Source organism: Ursus maritimus, unplaced genomic scaffold, assembly GCF_017311325.1.
Source record: "Ursus maritimus isolate PB19 unplaced genomic scaffold, ASM1731132v1 scaffold_5, whole genome shotgun sequence".
NCBI lineage: Eukaryota > Metazoa > Chordata > Mammalia > Carnivora > Ursidae > Ursus > Ursus maritimus.
In genome coordinates this window covers 84,086,055-84,108,708 of record NW_024426663.1, presented here as the reverse complement: position 1 = coordinate 84,108,708, position 22,654 = coordinate 84,086,055, and the positions used below count along the sequence as shown (strand labels likewise).

At 35.0% G+C, this 22,654-nt stretch overlaps 1 protein-coding gene across 1 annotated transcript; it reads right to left on the bottom strand.

The window, feature by feature from the left end:
- Nucleotides 1–18,648: 18,648 nt before the first annotated feature.
- Nucleotides 18,649–19,569, bottom strand: LOC103680377 (olfactory receptor 2AK2-like). Its single transcript, XM_008709912.2, has one exon. It carries the CDS (start codon nucleotides 19,567–19,569, stop codon nucleotides 18,649–18,651), a length of 921 nt encoding a protein of 306 aa, XP_008708134.2.
- Nucleotides 19,570–22,654: the final 3,085 nt, after the last annotated feature.

The window sequence follows — 22,654 nt, the reverse complement described above, 5'->3', positions numbered from 1 at the left end:
CTGCCATCTTGCATCCTACCATATTTTCTTGTTATTGTTTGTAGTTCTGTGATCTTGGATGTTATTTCCCCTCTCTCATGTAATTTTGTTTATTTGTGTCCCCTCATTTTTTTTCAGATGAATCTGGCTAGAGCTTTATCATTTTTTTTATTATGTTCAATTAGCCAACATATAGTACATCATTAGTTTTTGATGTAGTGTTCTATGATTCATTAGTTGCATATAACACTTACTGCTCATCACTTCATGTGCCCTCTTTAATACCTATCACCTTGTTTCCCCATCCAGCCCCCCACACCTGCCTTGTGTAACCTTCAGTTTGTTTCCTGGAGTCCATAGTTCCTCACATATATTTTTTCCCTATCTGATTTCTTTGCATTCAGTTTTCACTTCCTTCCCCGAGGTCTTCTGTGCTATTCCTTCATTCCACATGTGAGTGAAACCATATGATAATTGTCTTTCTATTCTTGACTTATTTCACTTAACATAATCCCCTCCTATTCCATCCATGTTGATGTAAATGGTAGGTATCCATACTTTCCGATGGCTGCGTAATATTCTATTTTATATATGAACCACATCTTCTCTTTTTTAAAAAGATTTTATTTATTTATTCGACAGAGATAGAGACAGCCAGCGAGAGAGGGAACACAAGCAGGGGGAGTGGGAGAGGAAGAAGCAAGCTCATAGCAGAAGAGCCTGATGTGGGGCTCGATCCCATAACGCCGGGATCACGCCCTGAGCCGAAGGCAGACGCTTAACCGCTGTGCCACCCAGGCGCCCCGTGAACCACATCTTCTTTATCCATTAACCTGTTGTTAAAGATTTTATTTATTTATCTGAGAGAGAGATCACCTGACCAAGAGAGTGGGGGAAGGGGCAAAGGGAAAGGAAGAAAGAGAATCTCAAGCAGACTCCCCACTGAGTGGGAAGCCCCACACAAGGCTCAATCTCACGACCCCGGGATGATGACATGAGCCAAAATCAAGATCCAGATGCTTAACTGACTGAGACACCCAAGCACCCATAGAGCTTTATTAATTTACTTGATCTTTTTAAAGAACCAGCTCCTGGTTTCATTGATCTTTTCTACTGTTTATTCATTTTCTATATCATTTATTTCTGCTTTCATCTTTATTATTTTCATCCTTCTTGTAGTTTTGGGATTGTTTGAATTATTTTCCTAGCTCTTTTAGGTGCAAGGTTACATTGTTTTAGATTTTTCTTCCCTATTGAGTTAGGCCTGTATTGCTAAAACCTGCCCTCTTAGAACAGCTTTTGCTGATGTATCTTAGAGATTTTGAACTGTATTGTCTTCATGTTCCTTCGTTTCCATGTACTTTTTAATTTTTTCTTTTATTATTGGTTGAACCATTCATTGTTTAGTACCATGCTATTTAACTAAAATATATTTTTTATCTCTCCAGAGCTTTTTCTTTTTTTCCCCCTTGTGGTTGATTTCTAGTTTCACAGCATGGGGTCAGAAAAGATTCATATTCTGCTGTTTTGGCACTGTTCTGAATAATTCTGTTAAAATCATCTGGCCCGGGGTTCATTTAAAGCCATTGTTATTTATTTGTGTATTTTTTTATAGTGGGGTGAGAGGCAGAGGAAGAGGGAGAGAAGGAAACTTAATCAGGCTCCATGCCCAGTGCAGAGACTGGCATGAGGTTCCATCTCAGAACCCTGAGATCATGACCTGCACTTAAATCAAGAGTATGACACTTAACTGACTGGGCCACCCAGTAGCCCCACCTTGTTGATTTTCTCTTTGGATGATCTGTCCACTGATGTAATTGGAATTTAAAAGTCCTCTACTATCATTGTATTACCATGATTAGTTCCTTAATGTTTGTTATTAACTGTTTTATGTATTCGGGTGCTGTCGCTTTGGGTGCATAAATATTTACAATTATTATATTTCATTGTTGGATTATCACCTTTATTATTATATTGTGTCCTTTTTGTATCTTGTTACAATCTTTGTTTTAAAACCAATTTTGTCCAGTATAAGTATTGCTACTACAGCTTTCTTTTTGACATCCATTTGCATGGTAGATGTTTCTGCATACCCTCCTTTTCAATCTATATGTATCTTTAGGGTTAAAATGAGTCTCTTATAGGCAGCATATAAATGGCTTTTGTTTTTTATCCATTCTGACATATTATATATTTTGATTGGAGCAGTTAGTCCATTTATATTCAAAGTAATTATTGATATATACATATACATGAATGTACCCAAAAAGGAGTTATGAAAGCTAGACATTTATAGATTTTATACACATAACAGACTCACAAATACTCATACACAATATTATTGCCTATTGATCATAACCCATTCAAAAATGTTGTATGCTTAATTGACAAAAATGACATAATCTAAAATGGAAACATATCAGCAGTTGTGGTTGTATATCTTACTTGGCTTTCAGTATACTGACTGTCTCACTAAATTTCTGAATCAGCATATGCCCCCATACCATCTCCCTCAGACAAGTAAAAGATCTAGACTATACCTCACCCTTATTCTCTTCAAAATTTAATGATAAAATCTTCTCTAAATATAGTTCTTTTATTATTTCAGAGACTGGTATATGGATGTTCTGGGGATAATCTGAACCTATACATACAATACAACTTTCAGGGAGAGTGTGGTTATTGAGCCATTTGCCTTCCTTTAGCTCTCACTTGTCTTTGATCATCAGACATATCACCCACACTTGATTGCCCATGAAATCCTGCAGTATTAAATATAGTTTAAATTTCCATCAAAATAGCATATACTATATATGTAGTATATAATGTAGAATATTAGTGTATGTATAAATATATATGTATATGTATATATAACTTATACATATGTATTTATATAAATTTATACATATTTATTATATAAATACAAATAAATGTTATTACATGTATAAGTAATATATATTTTTCTTTTCAGTAAAGACATAATTCTTAGGACTTTTGTTTAACATATACAAAGCTATCTAATCAGTTTTTCTCTTTCCTCTGATTCCAAAAGATAATACCCTGCTATTGTAATGTAAGTATCACTTACATTAAATGCTGTTTAAACTTTTCCATAAAGTTAAAGTACTCATTTTAGACTATGTCACCTATGATGCATTTTAAGTACATAAATAACATTGTTTTACTTGATAGATGAAGGAAAAGTGCAAAAGTGAGTGTTTATTTTAGAACCACTCAAAAGACATCTTCAATCTTGTTTCTCCAAAAAGTAAGAAATTCCCTACCAACCATCCTCCTCCTCTTCCTCCAATATCCATAGTCAGTGCCCTGATTTAGGTAAAATTCCACAGGAAATTTGAATTGACATTGGCATATTATAAATACATAGTATTGCTGGATTGTAGGTTAATTCTATTTTTTTTTAATTTTTGAGGAACCTAAATACTGTTTTCTAGAGTGATTGCACCAGTTTGCATTCCAACCAACAGTGTAAGAGGGTTCCTTCTTTCTGCATCCAAACCAACATCTGCTATTTCCTGTGTTGTTGATTTTAACCATTCTGACTGGTGCAAGGTAATATGTCATTGTAGTTCTGATTTGTATTTCCCTGAAGATGAGTGATTGAGCACCTTTTCATGTGTCTATTCTCCAGCTTAATAGGGAATTTAAAGCAATGATCAAAAGATACTCAAGACTGAAGGACATTGAGAGCAATCTAAACCTGCTGGTTTCCCCCCCAGTTTTCTAAATGAAGTTCATACACGTTTTTGTCTTATATCACATTTCCCATGAGTCTTCACACTTCACCACTCCTAATATAAAATCATTGAGGTTTAACTGCATCTGTACTTCTTCATTTTCTTATGACAGCTCCTGTGCTCTGTAAAATGCTTATCAAATATTTGTATATGTTTTCTTTTGTCAATCTGTTTTTTGTTACACGGACCTCAGCTGATAATTTAGAAGAGTGAAAGAATATATTTATCTTCCCCTACACAAATTTATTTATTTTTTCTGCTTTACACTGAGTGTAATTTAGATGTGCAAGTAATGTCAATAACCATTTTATATAATACACACATAGTTCACATGTATACAATTTCAAACAAGGAAACCATTCAAAATTAGTATTTAGATTCATTCAACTGTTGAAAATTAAAATGTCTTAATCAATCAATCTGAATGGTTGAGATGTTGATTATCAGGATAATTTACATTTCTCTTACAAATGTAAATTATTTCTACAATTTTAGAAACCACTTGACATAATTCCAAAACAACAACCATTTTCATATCCCATTATCCAGCAATTCCTGTCATATATACATACCTAATAAAAGGTTTTGACCATGGGAAACAGGGACATATACATTAATATTAATAAAGGAAACATAAATAATACATAAAATTGAAAATTGCTTATCATCCATCAAAAAAATAGAAACAGGTATTTGAAAAAGTTTACAAAAGAGAATTTTATCTAACAGTAAAATATATGTCCAAAAGTTACATTCAGCTATAATAATATAGTGAAATAATGTCAAGAGAATAAACGTTCTAAAACAAATGACCTATAGCATAGGACATTTTTTTAATATTCAAAATATTGTTGGTTCTATAATTTTATATAGCATTATATTATTTTCCACAAATATATTTTGGCAATGCAATAATATAGCAAGGCAATGATAGTCTAGAAATTCAGAACAATTGAGGAGGCATGAGAAAAGGATAGAAGCTCTGAAGAGCTCTAACAATTTTACTGTTTTAATTCTTGGTTTGTTGGTAGGCTTACAGATGCACTAAATATTAAAAACAAGTAAGCTAAATAAAGAAAGATACACATGGACCAAATAATGAAACTTATTTTGAATTAAGAATGAGTGCCCCTAAGACAAAAAAAAAATGTTATGAAAATCATGGGAAATGGACACATCAATATCAGTAGGTCTATAACATATATGAAAAAAAAAATATTTTGGTATATTTCCTTTTGTATATTTTCTTAAGTTTGTATTTAAATTCCAGTTAGGTGGGGCACCTGGGTGGCTCAGTTGGTTAAATGTCTGCCTTCAGCTCAGGTCATGATCTCAGGGTCTTGGAATGGAGCCCAGCATCAGGCTCCCTGAAAAGCTGGAAGTCTGCTTCTCCCTCTCACTCATCCCCCTCTTCCAACTCCTGCTCTCTCTCTCTTTCAAATAAATAAATAAAATCTTTTTAAAAAAATCCAGTCAGATAACATACAGTGTAATATTAATTTCAGGTGTACAATGTAGTGATTAAACACTTCCATGCAACACACAGTGGTCATCACAAATAGATTTTAAATGTAGCACCAATCCATTACATTAAATACACCAACGGATAAACACTAGGATGTTTTAATACATTCCTCATTGGAATGTTTGATATCAACACCATAATTTAATTGTCTTATTAAAGTTAAGCATGTACTTTATGTATGACCAAACAATTGTATTCTTAGTTATACACTAAGAGAATTCAGTGCATATGCCCATAAGAAAAGTTTTATATAGAGACGGTTATAGCATTTTTATTTTTAATAGCTGAAAGTATGAAAACGTCCAATGAAAGCAATAGTGATATATGCATACAATGCAATGCTAGGCATCTATAAAAATAATAATATCATTGCTTGTATTATTGAGGTTGCATCTATAAACATTAAGCAAAATAAATCAGATACACAAAAAGAACTTTTTTATTCTATTAGTAAGAGCTTCCTCTCAGTGTTGATGGAAGTCAGAATGATGACCATAATAGAGTTGAGTGCTAATAATAAAGAGGCACAAAGAAATTGAATAATAGAAATAATGCTCTATGGTTTTCCTCAACAGTAATAATGATGATTCTTACTTGAAGCTTTTTTCCCAAGATCTTAAATCAATTCTCTGTTTTTCATGATTTCCTCACATTTTATACCATATCAAAACAGCAGCTACAAAAATGTGCTCTCCACAAATCTCTGGATACTGGTCACTTCATGATTCTCCACCATTACTACTTTTCTCCAAGGCGGTAACTTGTAACAACTGCACCAATGCAATGCTCTCCTAATTGTCCATTTCAATCCTCTCTGCGAGCACAGCAATGGTTACTAGTTTTCTTGGATTAAAAACAAACCTTGTTACAACAGTGAACCTTACATTTCAAATTCTGGCTCCATTAACTCCACTCATTACCTACAATCCACCAGTTTACTCCTCGATTTTCTTTGACCTGCTATATTCCATTTTCAAGAAAGTTACATTTACTTCTTCCTATGCCCAGAACATTGTTTATGACATCCATTGAATTATTTACTGATCTCAGTTAAATTTTTGACCAAATATTCCTCTCACAGTTGTCCCTTCATGGAACGTTTTATGTAAAATTACAAAATTGTCTGGCTTCCCTATCCCAAACTCCAACTATTTTCCCATTAATTATTCCTATTTAAATATTGTTTTATAATATTTATTTTATTAATTTTATATCTCCCCACATTGAAATGCAAATGTAATATGTTCAGAGATTTCTTTTAATCCTTATCATTATTTGCTCTTATATCTCCAAAGCATGTAGCAGTATCACACATAGTTAAAATATCAAATCTGTTGTTGAATAAATGCATGTGTGAGTGAATTATGTATTCTGGTCCACATTACAGTATATAGTTACATATGTCCTTTTAATGATATGTATTTGGAGGGCGTGCCAAGATGGCAGAGGAGCAGGAGACCTAAAGTTCATCTGGTCCCAGGAATTCTGCTAGAGATGTACCAAACCATTCTGAATACCTATGAACACAACTGGAGAATGAAGAAAAGAGTAAAAGAAACTCTATGAACAGAAAAGCGACCACTTTCTGCAAGGAGGAGAAAGGATGGCGGAGGAGTAGGAGACTCTTTCTCAGCTGGTCCTGAGTCAAGCTGGATATCTACCAGACCATCCTGAAAATCCACGGAATCAGCCTGAGACATAGGAAGATACATCTGGATATCTACAAAAAAAAAACATCTCCAGCGCTGAATATTGAGGTATGAAAAGGGGAGCCGTGAATCCACGCACAGGTATTGGAAGATAAACGGAAGGGGGAGGGAGCCAACACACAGGCGCAGGGAGGTGGTGGCCACTTGCACTGGGAAGCACACCAGACTCGCAGACCAGCACCTGCAAGAGAGCAAGCAGACTGAGACTGTGAGCCCGGGAACGCGCATGTGTCCAGACTGAAAACCCAAGCTCTGGAGCGCTCACTCAAACTAGACTGAAACCGTGAGGTCCGGAGCGCGCAGCCCTCCAGAACGAAGGCGAACTATACTGAAACAACAAACTCGGGAGCACGCAAGAGAACTGGGGGTGGCTGGCGGTGTTAGAAGCACAAAGGACAGAGACGTGCCAGCCCTGGAAGTGAGGGCTGGGACACTGGCTGTGAGTCACACATCCCAGGATGCTGAAGGGTTTTTAGCAGCACTGACAGAAACAGAGTTAAAGTGGCCAAGAGAGCTCAGTGGAGAGCAGACTGCAATCTCTCTGTTCTGAGACAGAGGCTAGGATTTGGCCACTGCTGCTCAGAATCTCAGAAGAGACACAGCAAACCACCAGGGAAAGCCGCCAGAGAACAAAAGCCCAGAAACACCTCCTCACATTGTGCCAATATCATCCTCCCTCGCAGGGGACAGGGAGACTCTACCAAAACAGTGTGGCCTGAGTATCAGCATGGCAGGCCCCTCCCCCAGAAGGCAGGCTGAAAAATCAAGAAGCCCACATCCCTAAAGTCCCTATAAATCAAGAGCACACTGCCTGGGTCCTGGTCAATAATTTGGGCTCTGAACAACCCCGCAAACTCTCTTCATCAGAATGACGAGAAGGAGAAATCCCCCCCCAGCAAAGAAAAGACAATGAGTCTGTGGCCTCTGCCACAGAACTGATGGATATGGATATAACCAAATTATCAGAAATGGAGTTCAGAGTAACAATGGTCAAGATGATGTGTAGACTTGAAAAATATTAACGAAAATATTAACAAGAATATAGAATCTCTAAGGGCAGAAATGAGAGTGAATCTGGCACAGATTAAAAATGCTATGAATCAAATGCAGTCAAAATAAGATGCTCTGACGGCCAGGGTAAATGAGGCAAAAGAACGAATCAGCAAATTGGAGGATGGGATGGTAAACAAGAAAGCTAAAACCGAAAATTGGCTCAAAAAAAAAAAATCCAATCTCAAGAATGTAGGTTACGGGAGATTAATGACTGAATGAAATATTCTACTGTCAGAATCATTGGCATCCCCGAGGGGGTGGAGAAAGAAAGACGTCTAGAGGAGATATTTGAACAAAGTGTAGCTGAAAACTTCCCTAATCTAGTAAAGGAAACAAGCATCCGTGTCCAAGAGGCAGAGAGGACCCCTCCTAAATTCACCATGACAAACCTACGCCATGTCACGTCATAGTGCAATTCACAAATATTAGATCCAAGGATACAGTATTGAAAGCGGCCAGGGCAAAAAAATTTCTCCCATACCAAGGCAAAATTATCAGGATTACGTCGGACCTGTCTACACAGACCTGGAATGAGAGAAAGGGTTGGGGGGCATTTTTAAAGCTCTTTCAGAGAACAACATGCATCCAAGAATCCTTTATCCAGCAAGGCTGTCATTCTGAATTGATGGAGAGATAAGGACCTTCCAGAATCGCCAGTCACTAACCAATTTCATAACCACGAAACCAGCCCTACAGGAAATATTAAGGGGGGTTCTATAAAAGTCAAAAGGCCCCAAGAGTGTTACAGAACAGAAAGTTACAATCTATAGAAACAAAGACTTTACAGGTAACATGACATCATTAAAATCATATCTCTCAATAATCACTCTCAATGGGAATGGCCTAAATGCTCCCATAAAACACCACAGGTTTGCAGATTGTATAAAAAGACATGACCCATCCATTTGCTGTCTAAAAGAGACTCATTCTGAATGTAAAGATACATCCAAACTGAAAGTGAAGGGATGGAAAACCATTTTTTATGCCAATGGACCTCAAAAGAACGCTATAGAACACTACACCCCCGAACAACAGAATACTCATTATTTTCGAATGCACATGGAATGTTCTCCAGAATAGACTATATGCTGGGTCACAAAACAGGTCTGAACTGATACCAAACATTGAAATTATTCCCTGCATATTCTCAGACCACAATGCTTTTAAATTGGATCTCAATCACAAGGAAAAATTTGGAAGAAACTCGAACACTTGGAGACTAAGAACCATCCTTCTCAAGAAAGATTCAATAAACCAGGAAATCAAAAATCAATTAAAACAATTTGTGGAGACCAATGAGAATGAAAACACAATCATCCAAAACCTATGGGACACTGCAAAGGCAGTCCTAAGGGGAAAATACATAGCCATCCAAGCCTCACTCAAAAGAGTAGAAAAATCTAAGATGCAGTTTTTATATTCTCACCTCAAGAAGATGGGACAGAAACAGAAGAATAGGCCTAATACATGCATGAGAAAGCAATTGATCAAGATTAAAGCAGAGATCAATGAATTAGAAACCAGGAGCACAGTAGAGCAGATCAACAGAACTAGAACCTGGCTCATTGAAAGAATAAATAAGATTGATAAGCCACTGGCAAGCCTTATTCAAAAGAAGAGAGAAACGACCCAAATTAAGAAAATTATGAATGAAAAGGTAGAGGTCACAACCAACAATAATGAAATAGGAAGGATCATTAGAAACTTTTATCAACAGCTTTATGCCAATAAATTAAACAACCTGGAAGTAATAGATGTCTTCCTGGAAACCTATAAACTACCAAGACTGAAACAGGAAGAAATTGATTTTTTAAACAGACTGATTAATTATGAAGAGATTGAAGTAGTGATCAAAATCCTCCTGAAAAACAAGATTCCAGGGCCTAATGGATTCCCTCGGAAATTCTACCAAACATTCAAAGAAAAAATAATACCTATTCTCCTGAAGCTCTTTAAAAAAATAGACACAGAAGGAAACTAACAAACTCATTCTATGAGGCCAGTATTACCTTGACCACTAAACCAGGCAAAGACCCCATCAAAAAGGAGAATTACAGACCCCTTTCCCTGATGAATATGGATGCCAAAATTCTCAACAAAAACCTAGCTAATAGGATCCAACAGTACATTAAAAGGACTATCCATCTTGACCAAGTGGGATTCATCCCTCCGATGAAAGAGTGGTTCAACATTTGCAAATCGATCAGTATGATACATCATATCAACAAGAAAAGAGTCAAGAACCATATATTCATCTCAACTGATGCAGAGAAAGCATTTGACACAATACAGTATCCTGTCCTGACTAAAACACTTCAGAGTATAGTGATAGAGGGCACATTCCTCAATTTCATAAAAACCATCTATGAAAAGCTTGTAGTGAATATCATTCTCAATGGGGAAAGGCTGAAAGCCTTTCCCTTAAGATCAGGAACACGACAAGGATGCCCACTCTCGCCATTATTATTCAACATAGTACTAGAAGTCCTTGCAACAGCAATCAGACAACAAAAAGGGATAAAATGTATCCAAATCAGCAAAGAAGAAGTCAAACTATCTCTCTTCACAGATGACATGATACTCTATATGGAAAATCCAAAAGAATCCACCCCCAAACTACTAGAGGTTATAGAGCAATTCAGTAATGTGGCGGGATACAAAATCAATGCTAAGAAATCAGTTGCATTTCTATACATGAACAAAGAGACTGAAGAAAGAGAAATCAGGGAACCCATTCCATTTACAATAGCAGCAAAAATCATACATTACCTTGGAATTAACTTAACCAGAAATGTAAAGGATTTATATTCTAGAAACCAGAAATCACTCTTGAAAGACATTGAAGAAGACACAAAAAGATGGAAAAATATTCCATGCTCATCGATTGGAAGAATTACCATAGTTAAAATGTCCATGCTACCCAGAGCAATCTACACTTTCAATGCATTCCCGAGCAAAATATCAATGAGATTTTTAAAAGAACTGGAACAAACAGCCCTTCAATTTGAGTGGAACTAGAAAAGGCCCTGAATTGCCAAGGAATTGTTGAAAAGGAAAAACAAAGCTGTGGGCATCACGTTGCCAGATTTCAAGCTATACTACAAAGCTGTGATCACAAAGACAGCATGGTACTGGCACAGAAACAGACACTTAGACCAATGAAACAGAATAGAGAACCCAGAAATGGACCTTCAGCTCTTTGGGCAACTAATCTTTCGCAAAACAGGAAAAAACAACTAGTGGAAAAGACAGTCTCTTCAATAAATGGGGCTGGGGAAATTGGACAGCTACATGCAAAAGAATGAAACTTGATCACTCTCTCACACTACTCACAAAGATAAACTCTATGGATGAGAGACCTCGATGTGACACATATCCAAAGGCAAGAGATACAAAAGAAAAAATAAACTTGTGGGAGTTCATCAAAATAAAAGCTTCTGCACAGCCAAGGAAACAGTCAAAAAAACTAAGAGGCAGCCCATGGAATTGGAGAATATATTTGTAAATGATACTACAGAAAAAAGACTGGTATCCAAGATCTACAAAGAACTTCTCAAACTCAATACACGAGAAACAAATAAACAAATCAAAAAATGGGCAGAAGATATGAACAGACACTTTTCCAACGAAGACATACAAATGGCTAACAGACACATGAAAAAAATGTTCAAAATCATTAGTCATCAGGGAAATTCAAATCAAAACCACACTGAGATACCACATTATGCCAGTTAGAATGGCAAAAATTGACAAGGAAAGAAACAACAATTTTAGGAGAGGATGTGGAGAAAGGGGATCCCTCTTACATTGTTCTTGGGAATGCAAGTTGGTATAGCCACTTTGGAAAACAGTGTGGAGGTCCCTGAAAAAGTTAAAATTTGAGCTACTCTGTGATCCAGCAACTGCAGTACTGGGTATTTACCTCAAAGATACAGCGTAGTGAAGAGAAAGGCCTTATGCACCCCAATGTTCATAGCAGCATTGTCCACAATAGCTAAATGGTGGAAGGAGCCGAGATGTCCTTCAACAGATGACTGGATTAAGAAGATGTGGTCCATATATATAATAGAATATTACACATCTATCAAAAGAATGATTTCTCAACACTTGCTGCAACATGGACGGAACTGGAGGAGATAATGCTAAGTGAAATATGTCAAACAGAGAAACAGAATTATCATATGGTTTTACTCATTTATGGAACAGAAGAAGTAGGAAGATTGGTAGGAGAAGAAAGGGAAGAATAAAGGGAGGGGTAAACGGAAGGGGGAATGAACCACGAGAAACTATGTACTCTGGGAAACAAACTGAGGGCTTTGGGAGGGTGATGGGATAGGCTGGTGATGGGTATTAAGGAGGGCACGTTATGCAAGGTGCACTGGATGTTATACGCAAGTAATGAATCATGGAACTTTACATAAAAAACTAGGGATGTACTGCATGGTGACTAACATAATATAATAAAAAAAAGTAGATAGGATTATGGAAAATAATGAAAATGAATGAAAGAGAATGAAGAATCATGAGGGTAGACTGAGGGAACTCAGTGATTCCATAAAGCATAACAACATTTGTATCATAGGCATCCCAGAGGAAGAGAAAAGAGGGCAGGAGTACTTGAGGAACTAATAGTTGAAAACTTCCTTAATCTGGTGAAGGAAAGATACACCCAAATCCAGGAGCACAGAGAACTCCCAACAAAATCAGTAAAAGCAGGCCAACATTAAGACACATTGTAGTTAAATTTGAAAAATATAGATTTAAAGAAAAAATCCTAAAAGAAAGAAGACAGAAGTTCCTAACTTACAAGGGAACACCAATCAGGATAGTTGCAGATTTTTCTACAGAAACTTAACAGGCCAGAAGAGACTGGCTTAATCCATTTAATGTGCTGTATGAGAAAAAAATCTGCAGCCAGGAATATTCTCGCCACTAAAGCTATCAGTCAGAATAGGAGAGATAGAGATTCCCTGAGGACCAAAAACTAAGAGTTTGTGACCACTAAACCAGCCCTGCAAGAAATACTAAAGGGGAAGAAACTTTGAGTGGGAAGGAAAGACCAAAAGTGGCAAAGACTAGAAAGTAACAGAGAAAATCTCCAGAAACAAAAACAAAACAAGTAGTAAAATAATATGAAATATATATCTATCAAAAATTACTCTGAATTTAAAATGACTAAGCACTCCAATCAAAACACACAGGATTTCAAAATGGATTAAAAAAAAACCAAAAAACAAAAACACAACACAACAACAACAACAACAACAACAACAAAATGAGATGCACCTATATTTAGCCTACAAGGGACTCATTTTGGACCTAAAATCAACTTCGGAATGGAAGTATGGCAGGGGAGAGAACTGTCATGCAAATGGACATTAAAAAAAAAAAAGACTGAATATCAATACTTACATCAGACAAACTAGATATTAAAACAAAGACTGTAACAAGAGCTGAAGAAGGGCACTATATCATAATAAAGCAGACTATCTAACAAGATCCTACAATTATAAATATCTATGCCCTCAGCTTGGGAGCACACAAATATATAAAACAATTAACAGACATAAAGGAAATCATTGACATTAATAAAATAATAGTATGGGACTTGCTTACCCCACTAATATCAATGGATAGATCTAAGCAGAAAATCAACAAGGAAATAATGGCTTTGGATGACAAACTAGGCCAGATAGATGTAACAGATATATTCAGAAACTTTCATTCCACAACAGCAGAATACACATTCTTTTCAAGTGCACATGGGACATTCTCCAGAAAAGATCACATACTAGGTCACAAATCAGGTCTTAACAGGTACAAAGAGATTGTGATCATACCATGTATATATATTTACCACAACTCTATGAAATTTGAAGTCATACACAAGGAATAAAAAATAGAAAGGCCACAATACATAGGGGTTAATGAACATCTTACTAAAAATGAATGGGTCAACCAGGAAATTAAAAAAGAAACTAAAAAGCACATGGAAAAAATAAAAATGAAAAAATGATGGTCAAAAACCATTGGAATGTATCAAAAGTGGTCCAAAGAGGGAAGTATATAACAATACAACTCTACCCCAGGAAGCAAGAAAGATCTCAAATAACCTAACCTTGCATCTAAAGAAACTAGAAAAGAACAACAAACGAAGCCTAAAGCCAGCATAAAAAGGGAAATACTAATGACTAGAACAAAAAAAGAATGGTATACTATGGACTCTGGGAAACAAACTGAGGGCTTCAGAGGGGAGGGGGGTAGGGGATTGGATAGGCCGGTGATGGGTATTAAGGAGGGCACATGTTGCATGGAGCACTGGGTGTTATACGCAAACAATGAATCATGGAACACTACATCGAAAAATAATGATGTACTGTATGGCGACTAATATAGCATAATAAAAAAAATGGTATAGAAACTAAAAAACAAAACAAAAACAAACACAATAGAACAGATAAATGAAACCAGGAGGTTGTTCTTTGAAAAAATTAAGAAAATGAATAAATCCCCACCGGACTTGTCAAAAAGAGAAAGACCCAAATACATAAAATCACAAATGAGACGCAAGAAATAACAACGAACACCATAGAAATACAAACAATTATAGGAGAATATTGTAAAAAAGATTATGCCAACATACATAGATAAATGGAACAAATGGATAAATTCCTAGAAATGTATTTGGTCTGTAATGCAATGAAATTGAATCAGTAATAAAAAAAAAAATTCCCAGCAAACAAAACTCCATGGTGAGATGCCTTCCCAGGGAAATTCTACCAAACATTTTAAGAAGAGATAATATATATTATTTTCACACTTTTCCAAAAAATAGAAATGGAAGGAAAAAATTCCAAGCTCTTTCTTCAAGGCCAGAATTACTATGATTCCAAAATCAGAGGACGATTCCACCAAAGAGAACTACAGGCCAACATCCTTGACAAATATGGATGCAAAAATTCTCAGAAAATTCTAGCAAATTGAATCTGACAGTACATTAAAGAATTGTTTATCCTGATCATGTGGGATTAGTTTGTTTGTCACAGGGTGATTCAATATTCACAATTCAGTCAATGAGATACACCACATTAATTTAAAAAAAAAGATAAGAATCATATGATCATCCCAATAGATGCAGAAGAAGCATTTGAAAAAGTGCAATATTCATTCATGATAAAAAACCCTCAACAAAGTAGGTCTCCAAGGATCGTACTTCAACATAATAAAGGCTATATATGAAAAGCCCACAGCTGATATCATCTTCAATGGGGAAAAACTGAGAGGTTTTCCTCTCTGATCAGGAGCAAGACATGGATGTCCACCATCAACACTGTTATTTAACATAGTATTGGAAGGCCTGGCCTCAGCAATCACACAACAAAAACAAATAAAATACATCCAAATTGGTAAGGAAGAAATCTAATGTTCAGTATTTGCAAATGACATGACACTATGTGGAAAATCCAAAAGGCTCCACCAAAAAAATTCTAGAACTGATAAACAGGTTCAGTAAAGTTTCAGGTTACAAAATCAGTGTATTCTGATACACCAACAATGAAGTAGTTGAGAGAGAGAGATAGATCTAGGAATAAATCCCATTTACAATGTCACCAAATACCATAAGACACCTAGGAATAAACATCACCAAAGAAGTAAAAGATCAGTACTCTGAAAATTATAAAACACTGATGAAAGTAACTGAAGATGACTCAAAATATTTCATGCTTCCATGGATTGGAATAAAAAATATGGTTAACATGTATATACTACTTAAAACAATCTACATATGTAATGCAGTCCCCATCAAAATATTACCAGCATTTTTCACAGAACTAGAACACACAATCCTGAAATTGGTATGGAACCACAAAGACCTTGAATAGGCAAAGCAACATTGAGGAATAAAAGCAAAGCTGGAGGCATAACGGTTCCAGACTTCAAGTTATATTATAAAGCTGTAATCATCAAGGCAGTAGGGTACTGGCACAAAAACAGACACATAGATGAATGGTACAGAATAGAAATCCCAGAAATGGAGCCACAAGTATTTGGTGAACTGATCTTCGACAAAGCGGGAAGAATATCTAATGGAAAAAATACAGTCTCTTCAAAAATGATGTCAGGAGAAATGGACAACAACATGCACAAGAATGAAAAGGGACCACCTCTTATACAATACATAAAAATAAATTTAAAATAGATGAGACCTAAATGTGAGACAAGAAACCATAAAAGTCCTAGAGAAGAACACAGGCAGTAACTTCTTTGACATTGGTCAAAGCAACTTCTTGCTAGATTTATCTCTAGAGGCAAGGGAAGTGAAAGCAAAATAAACCATGGGGATTTCATGAAAATGAACAGCTTTTTTAAGTGAAGGAAACAATGAACAAAATTAAAAGGCAAACTACACAATGGGAGAAGATAGTTTCAAATGACACACCCAATAATGGGTTAATATTCAAACTACACACATAGCATATAAAAACCAACACATGGAATATGAATAATCCAGTTAAAAATGGGGCAGAAGATATTACTAGACATGTTTCCAAAGAAGACATACAAAGGGCTAACAGACACATGAAAATATACTGAACATCACTCATTATCAGAGCAATACAAATCAATGAGTTAACAAGAAGTTATTGAAACTTCTATTTTCAAATTGCTACAATCACCTCACACCAGTCAAAATGGCTAAAATTTCCAACACAGGAAACGATAGGTGTTGGTGAGGACATAGAGAAAGGGGAACACTTTTACACTGTTGGTGGGAATGAAAACTGGTGCAACCACTCGAGAACAGTATGGTGGTTCCTCAAAAAGTTAAACATAGAACTTCCCCATTAGCCAGCCATTGCACTGTGAGGTATTTACACAAACATTAGGTTTTTAAGTATCCCTCTTTGGAATATTTGATATTAATACCCAAACTTAATTGCTTTATTAAAGTTAAGTATGCACCTTATCTATGACTAAACCATATTTTCCTTAGTGTATACTGAAAAAAATAATGCGTGCATATGCCCACAAGAAAACTTTTGTATAGGGAAGGTTATAGCATTTTTATTCACAATAGCTGAAAATATCAAACAATCCAATGGAATATTAATTTCATTATACAGTGGAATGCTAGTCAGCAATAAAAACAATAGCATTATTGCTTGCATTATTAAGGTTGAAACTCATAAACATTGAGAAAAAGAAGCCAGATGCACAACAGGATTGTTTGTTGGATTCTGTTAATATGAGTTTCCACTCAATGTTGATGGGAGTCAGAATAATGACTGTTGTAGAGAGGAGGTACAAATAGTGAAGGGGCACAAAGGAATTGGATGACGGAATGCTCATTCTATGATTTTCCTCAAAAGTAACAATGATGATTTCTTACTTCCAGTTTTTACTGCAAGATCTTAGTCTGATTCCTTCTTTTTTGATTACCTCACATTTCCCATCATATCTGTCCACAAGCCTCAAATAAATGTATGCTTTCAATTAATCTCCAGAGATTGAACACTTCTTTCTTCTCTACCATTAGCACTTTTCTCCAAGGCAGTATCTTGTAAAAACTGCACTACTGCAATGGTCTCCTAATTGCACATTTCAATTGTCTTTGCAAGCATAGCAATGATTGCCAGTTTTCTTGGATTAAAAACCAAACGCCTTACAATGGTCAACCTCACATTTAAAATGTACGCTCTATTACTACTCATTTCCTAGAGCCCACCAATTCCGTCCTTTATTTTCTTTGTCTTGTCAGTCATGTTTCCTCTTCAAAAGTTTTTCATTTACTCTTTCCTATGTCAAGAACATTCTTTCTGACATATCCATTTGAATTATTTTTTTATCTCAGTTAAATTTTTACCAAGTATCACTCTCATAATTGCCCCTATTGGAATATTTTATTTAAAATTACAAAACTCTCTGGTTTAACCTTTCCCATACCCAGCATTTTTTCTATTAATTACTACATTTGACATAATCTAAATTATTCATGTATATTGTATTAATTTTATATATTTTTCTGTATTGAAATGCAAACTTGATGAGTTCAAAGACTTCTGTTGGTTCTTACTTTCTTTACTTCCATACTACCAATTCCTGTAACAGTTACGCACACATAGTTAGGGCAATAAATCAGTTGTTCTGTGTACACATGAATGAGTGAATTAAGTACTCTGATCTACAGAAGATTTTATATATATATATATATATATATATATAATTTTTTTTCTTTTTGCAAAGATCATTTTAATGTATATGTTTGAATAGGTTGTATTTACTTTTCATTGCATTTCAGATATTATGGAGGACATTGCAAAATATTTTCTCTGAGATGCAAACGTTGCATTGACAAGGATGAAATCTATGTTTTCAGAAAATGGACAATGTTAACAATAAGACCATTTTTCCAGTTTTCAGATTGGAAATCCATCCAGTTTCAATACATATGATTAAGCCATTCTGAAGCTAGCAGGAATCAACATATTTATCAATTTATTATTTTGTAAATATTTCTCAGGGTTTACATGTTCCAGAACAGTATTCTAAGCAAAGTGATCTATGTCATTCAATCTCAATCAATAAGGGGTTCCCAAAATGACATTTCATAAACAAATATCCATTATGCTAACAGTCTTCTCAAGGCCCCCATAACCTCCTTATTCCTCAGGCTGTAGATAAATGGGTTCAGAAGAGGTGTGATGATGGTGTAAAACACTGCCACTGCCTTATCTTGCTCTGGAGAATGCAAGGAGTGTGGCGTTGTGTAGGTGGAGAGACCAGTCACATAGAATAGGCTTGCCACAATCAGGTGAGAGGAGCAAGTGGAAACAGCTCTTGTCTGTCCTTTACCTGAGCTCATCTGAAAAACCACAAAAAGTACACGTGCACAGGATGCTAGAATAGTCATGAATGGCAGAAGCAGGATTATAAGCCCACTCAGAAGGACCGTGTACTCATATGTGGAAGTGTCCTGACACACCAGTTGTAATAGAGATGGAAGTTCACAGAAAAAGTGGTTGATGACCCATGATCTACAAAATGGAAGATGAAATATATACAATGTATGTCCTAAAGCAATGATAGAACCACTCATCCATGCACATGTGACCATGAACCAACAGATCTTCTTGCTCATGAGTATAGGATAGTGTAAAGGATAACAGATGGCTACATATCGATCATAAGACATGAAACCAAGGAGAAGGGCTTCAGTTCCACCAAGGACCATGAACAAAAAGGCTTGAATCACACAGCCTAAAAATGTAATGGTCTTACTATTTGACAGAAAGTTGGTGGTCATCTTGGGCACTGTGGTGGAAATGTTCATTATATCCATGAAGGAGAGCTGACTGAGTAGAAAATACATTGGAGTGTGGAGTCTGGTGTCCAGTTGAATGAGAAGGATCAGTATGATATTCCCCATCAGAGCCACTGCATAGAGGATTACAATGGCAACAAAGAGGAAAGTGTCCACGAGACCATACTGGAAAAGACCAGAAAGTATAAAGTCTGTTTCAACACTTTGATTTCCTGTCTTCATCGTTTAATGCAAACTATCAGAGCAGATCATATCTAAAGATTCCATGTAAAGACAATGACTGCTTTTTAATAGAAAAGAAAATATTATTAAATGAGTTGAATTGCCACCAGACCCTTTCCCCAGGCAAGGAAAGTATACACTACTTTGATTTTCCACCCAAAATGAATGGAAAACAAAATTAAATTATATTAATAACTTTCAATAACAAACTGTATGATCAGAAATTAATCAACATTTTTACAAATGTGACTTTTAGAAAATTTCTGCTTATTCAATTTTCTTAGCTCTTTGTTTAAAATTTCAATGCAATTAATTAACATATAATGTATTATTTGTTTCAGGGTTACAGTTCTGTTATTCATCAGTCTTATATAGTACCCAGTGCTCATTACAACACAAACCCTCTCCAAGCTCTGTATTTTTTGATCATCAGATGTATTTTTTATAATAATATTTTTTATTAAACATTACAACACAAACCCTCTCCAAGCTCTGTATTTTTTGATCATCAGATGTATTTTTTATAATAATATTTTTTATTAAATTATTTTATTTATTTATTTATTTATTTATTTATTTATTTTTTTATTTATTTGACAGAGATAGAGACAGCCAGCGAGAGAGGGAACACACGCAGGGGGAGTGGGAAAGGAAGAAGCAGGCTCATAGCAGAAGAGCCTGATGTGGGGCTCGATCCCAGATCGCCGGGATCACGCCCTGAGCCGAAGGCAGACGCCCAACCACTGTGCCACCCAGGCGCCCCTATTATATTATTTTAGTTACCATACAGTACATCCTTGATTTTTGATGTAAAGTTCCATGATTCATTAGTTGCATATAACACCCATCAGATGTATTAATCACTCTCCATAACCTAATTAATTTATGACAATATTAAACACATTGTAAATTTCTGTCCACTTAGAAAAATACATATTTCTTCTTCTTTTTTCCTTTCTTTAAGTACAGAATTTGTAGGGATTTTTAGAACACATACAAAGTTATCTAATCAGTTTTATTTTTCTCTTTCCCCACCTCTGATTTCAAAAGTTAACACTATGGTAAGGATTAAAAAAGATTAAATGCTGTAAAAATTGTTCCACAAAGTTCAAGAAATTAATTTTAGATTATGCCACATTACTGTATTATAAATAATATAAAAAAGTATTTCACTCAATAGATGAGGAAAAAAAAATTACAAAAGTACGTGATAAGATGAGAAACCCCTGAAAGGTATCATGCATCTACTTTCCCCCCCAAAAAAATTCTCTAACACCCAGACACCTCTTCCAACACCCAAAGCCACTTTCCACGTGTAGATGAAATTCCAAATGTGGGTTCAAATTACAGTAATAAAAAATAAATACATTGAAGCCTGACAACTGTTATTATGTTCACCAATATAATTTAAAAATTACGATTCCCAATCTTAAAACAATTGTAATTATCATGTAGCTCTGGTGCATTAAGTAATATTTGTAATTTCAATATGAAGTTAGAAATTTAAAATAGCACCATCTTCAAGTTTGTTTTGCACCCACACTGGAAATTTGGCAGAAGAAAGAAAGCAATATTAAATATATTTACCATTGTAGAATTCAGAATAAGTTTAATATTATTAGATCCATTAACTGAAAGTCAAAAATTTCTACTTAAACACTTTATCAAATATGGACTTATATCTACAGTCATTTTCAGTATAATAAAACCTCATGGTACTTATCATAGTTCACACATATTTTTCATTATTTTGGCCCACTCTTCCCTTGAATTTTGAATTCTGCTTTTATTAAAATCTTAAGTGTAGTTTTTATTTAAGATAAAGGAATTCTGTAAGTCACAGGAGATATAAACAAAATCAATGAGTAGAAATGGAAGCCATACATTTAGAAAATGTGTTATCTCCTTCATATTTTCAGTCAGTAATAAGGTAAATATCAAATGGATTTCTTCAAAATATAATTATTAATTATAATCATGACTTATATGGAACCATAAAACTTACAAAAAATAATAGAACCACACGAAATTCTCACCATGTATTTTTTTTTATTTCCTGAAATTCTTTACTTCTTTAACATACTTTAATTATTTCAAAAATATTGTTGTATATAACTTTATGCTAAAAATAAGGTAAAATGTTAGGGGTTAAAGAAGAAAGAAAAAAAATGTGTTCACTAGCCTTTTCAAGAATACCAGGATGTTCCAAATTCATGCTCTCTTAAGTAAGAGGTACACAGTGCTACCAAAATTTGGTGCTATCTCAATGTGGCAAAACATCCTTCATCTCCTTTGTCTGTTAAGCCTGAGATGATTCAAATTCAATATAAGACCAAACAAATATCAAATACTTACCTCCATATTCTTTTTACATAAATCATTTAGTAATATGTTGATAACATAGCCAACTGAGAAATAGTATCTTTGAGAATATGCTCATGCCAGATATGTAATAGAATTCACACTAAATAATCATCAAAATGAAATACATTTCTTTAAATAGTTTGTCTGAGACTAACTGCATGTTTTCCTTTTCAGTATAAGTTGTAGTAAACTCATCAAGGCACACCGAATTTTTTTCACTTACTTCAGAGAACTCAGCAGATTAAACACTTGTTTACCAGTTGAGTGATTGAAACTGTGAAGATTTCTTTCCCTCCACCAAGCCATGTCTTTGACACTAAATAAAAAGATTGACCTTAAAATAAGATATTCTTCTTGATGAGCAGACATACAAAATTTCTTTACTTTTATAAAATAACTAATCTAAAAGTCATTTCCTTTGATGCATATAACCTCTTATATAGAGCTGTGTCTCATTCTTCTAGAATTTTATTCTTAAAATGAAACATTAAAAAATGATGAAAGATGTATCTGTAATAGTGTTTATAGGAAGGATTCCTAACACCTACGAGAGGTAGCAATTTCTTCTTTAATAAGAAATTTTAGTAAAACTACATCATTTGTTGATCACATATATATTTGGCAGAACAAAATATATGCTGAATAATTAAGCTATTTAGTGTGGCACGTCTGAAAAACAGAAAAACAAGAATGATTCCAAGAGAAATCCAAAAATACTTAA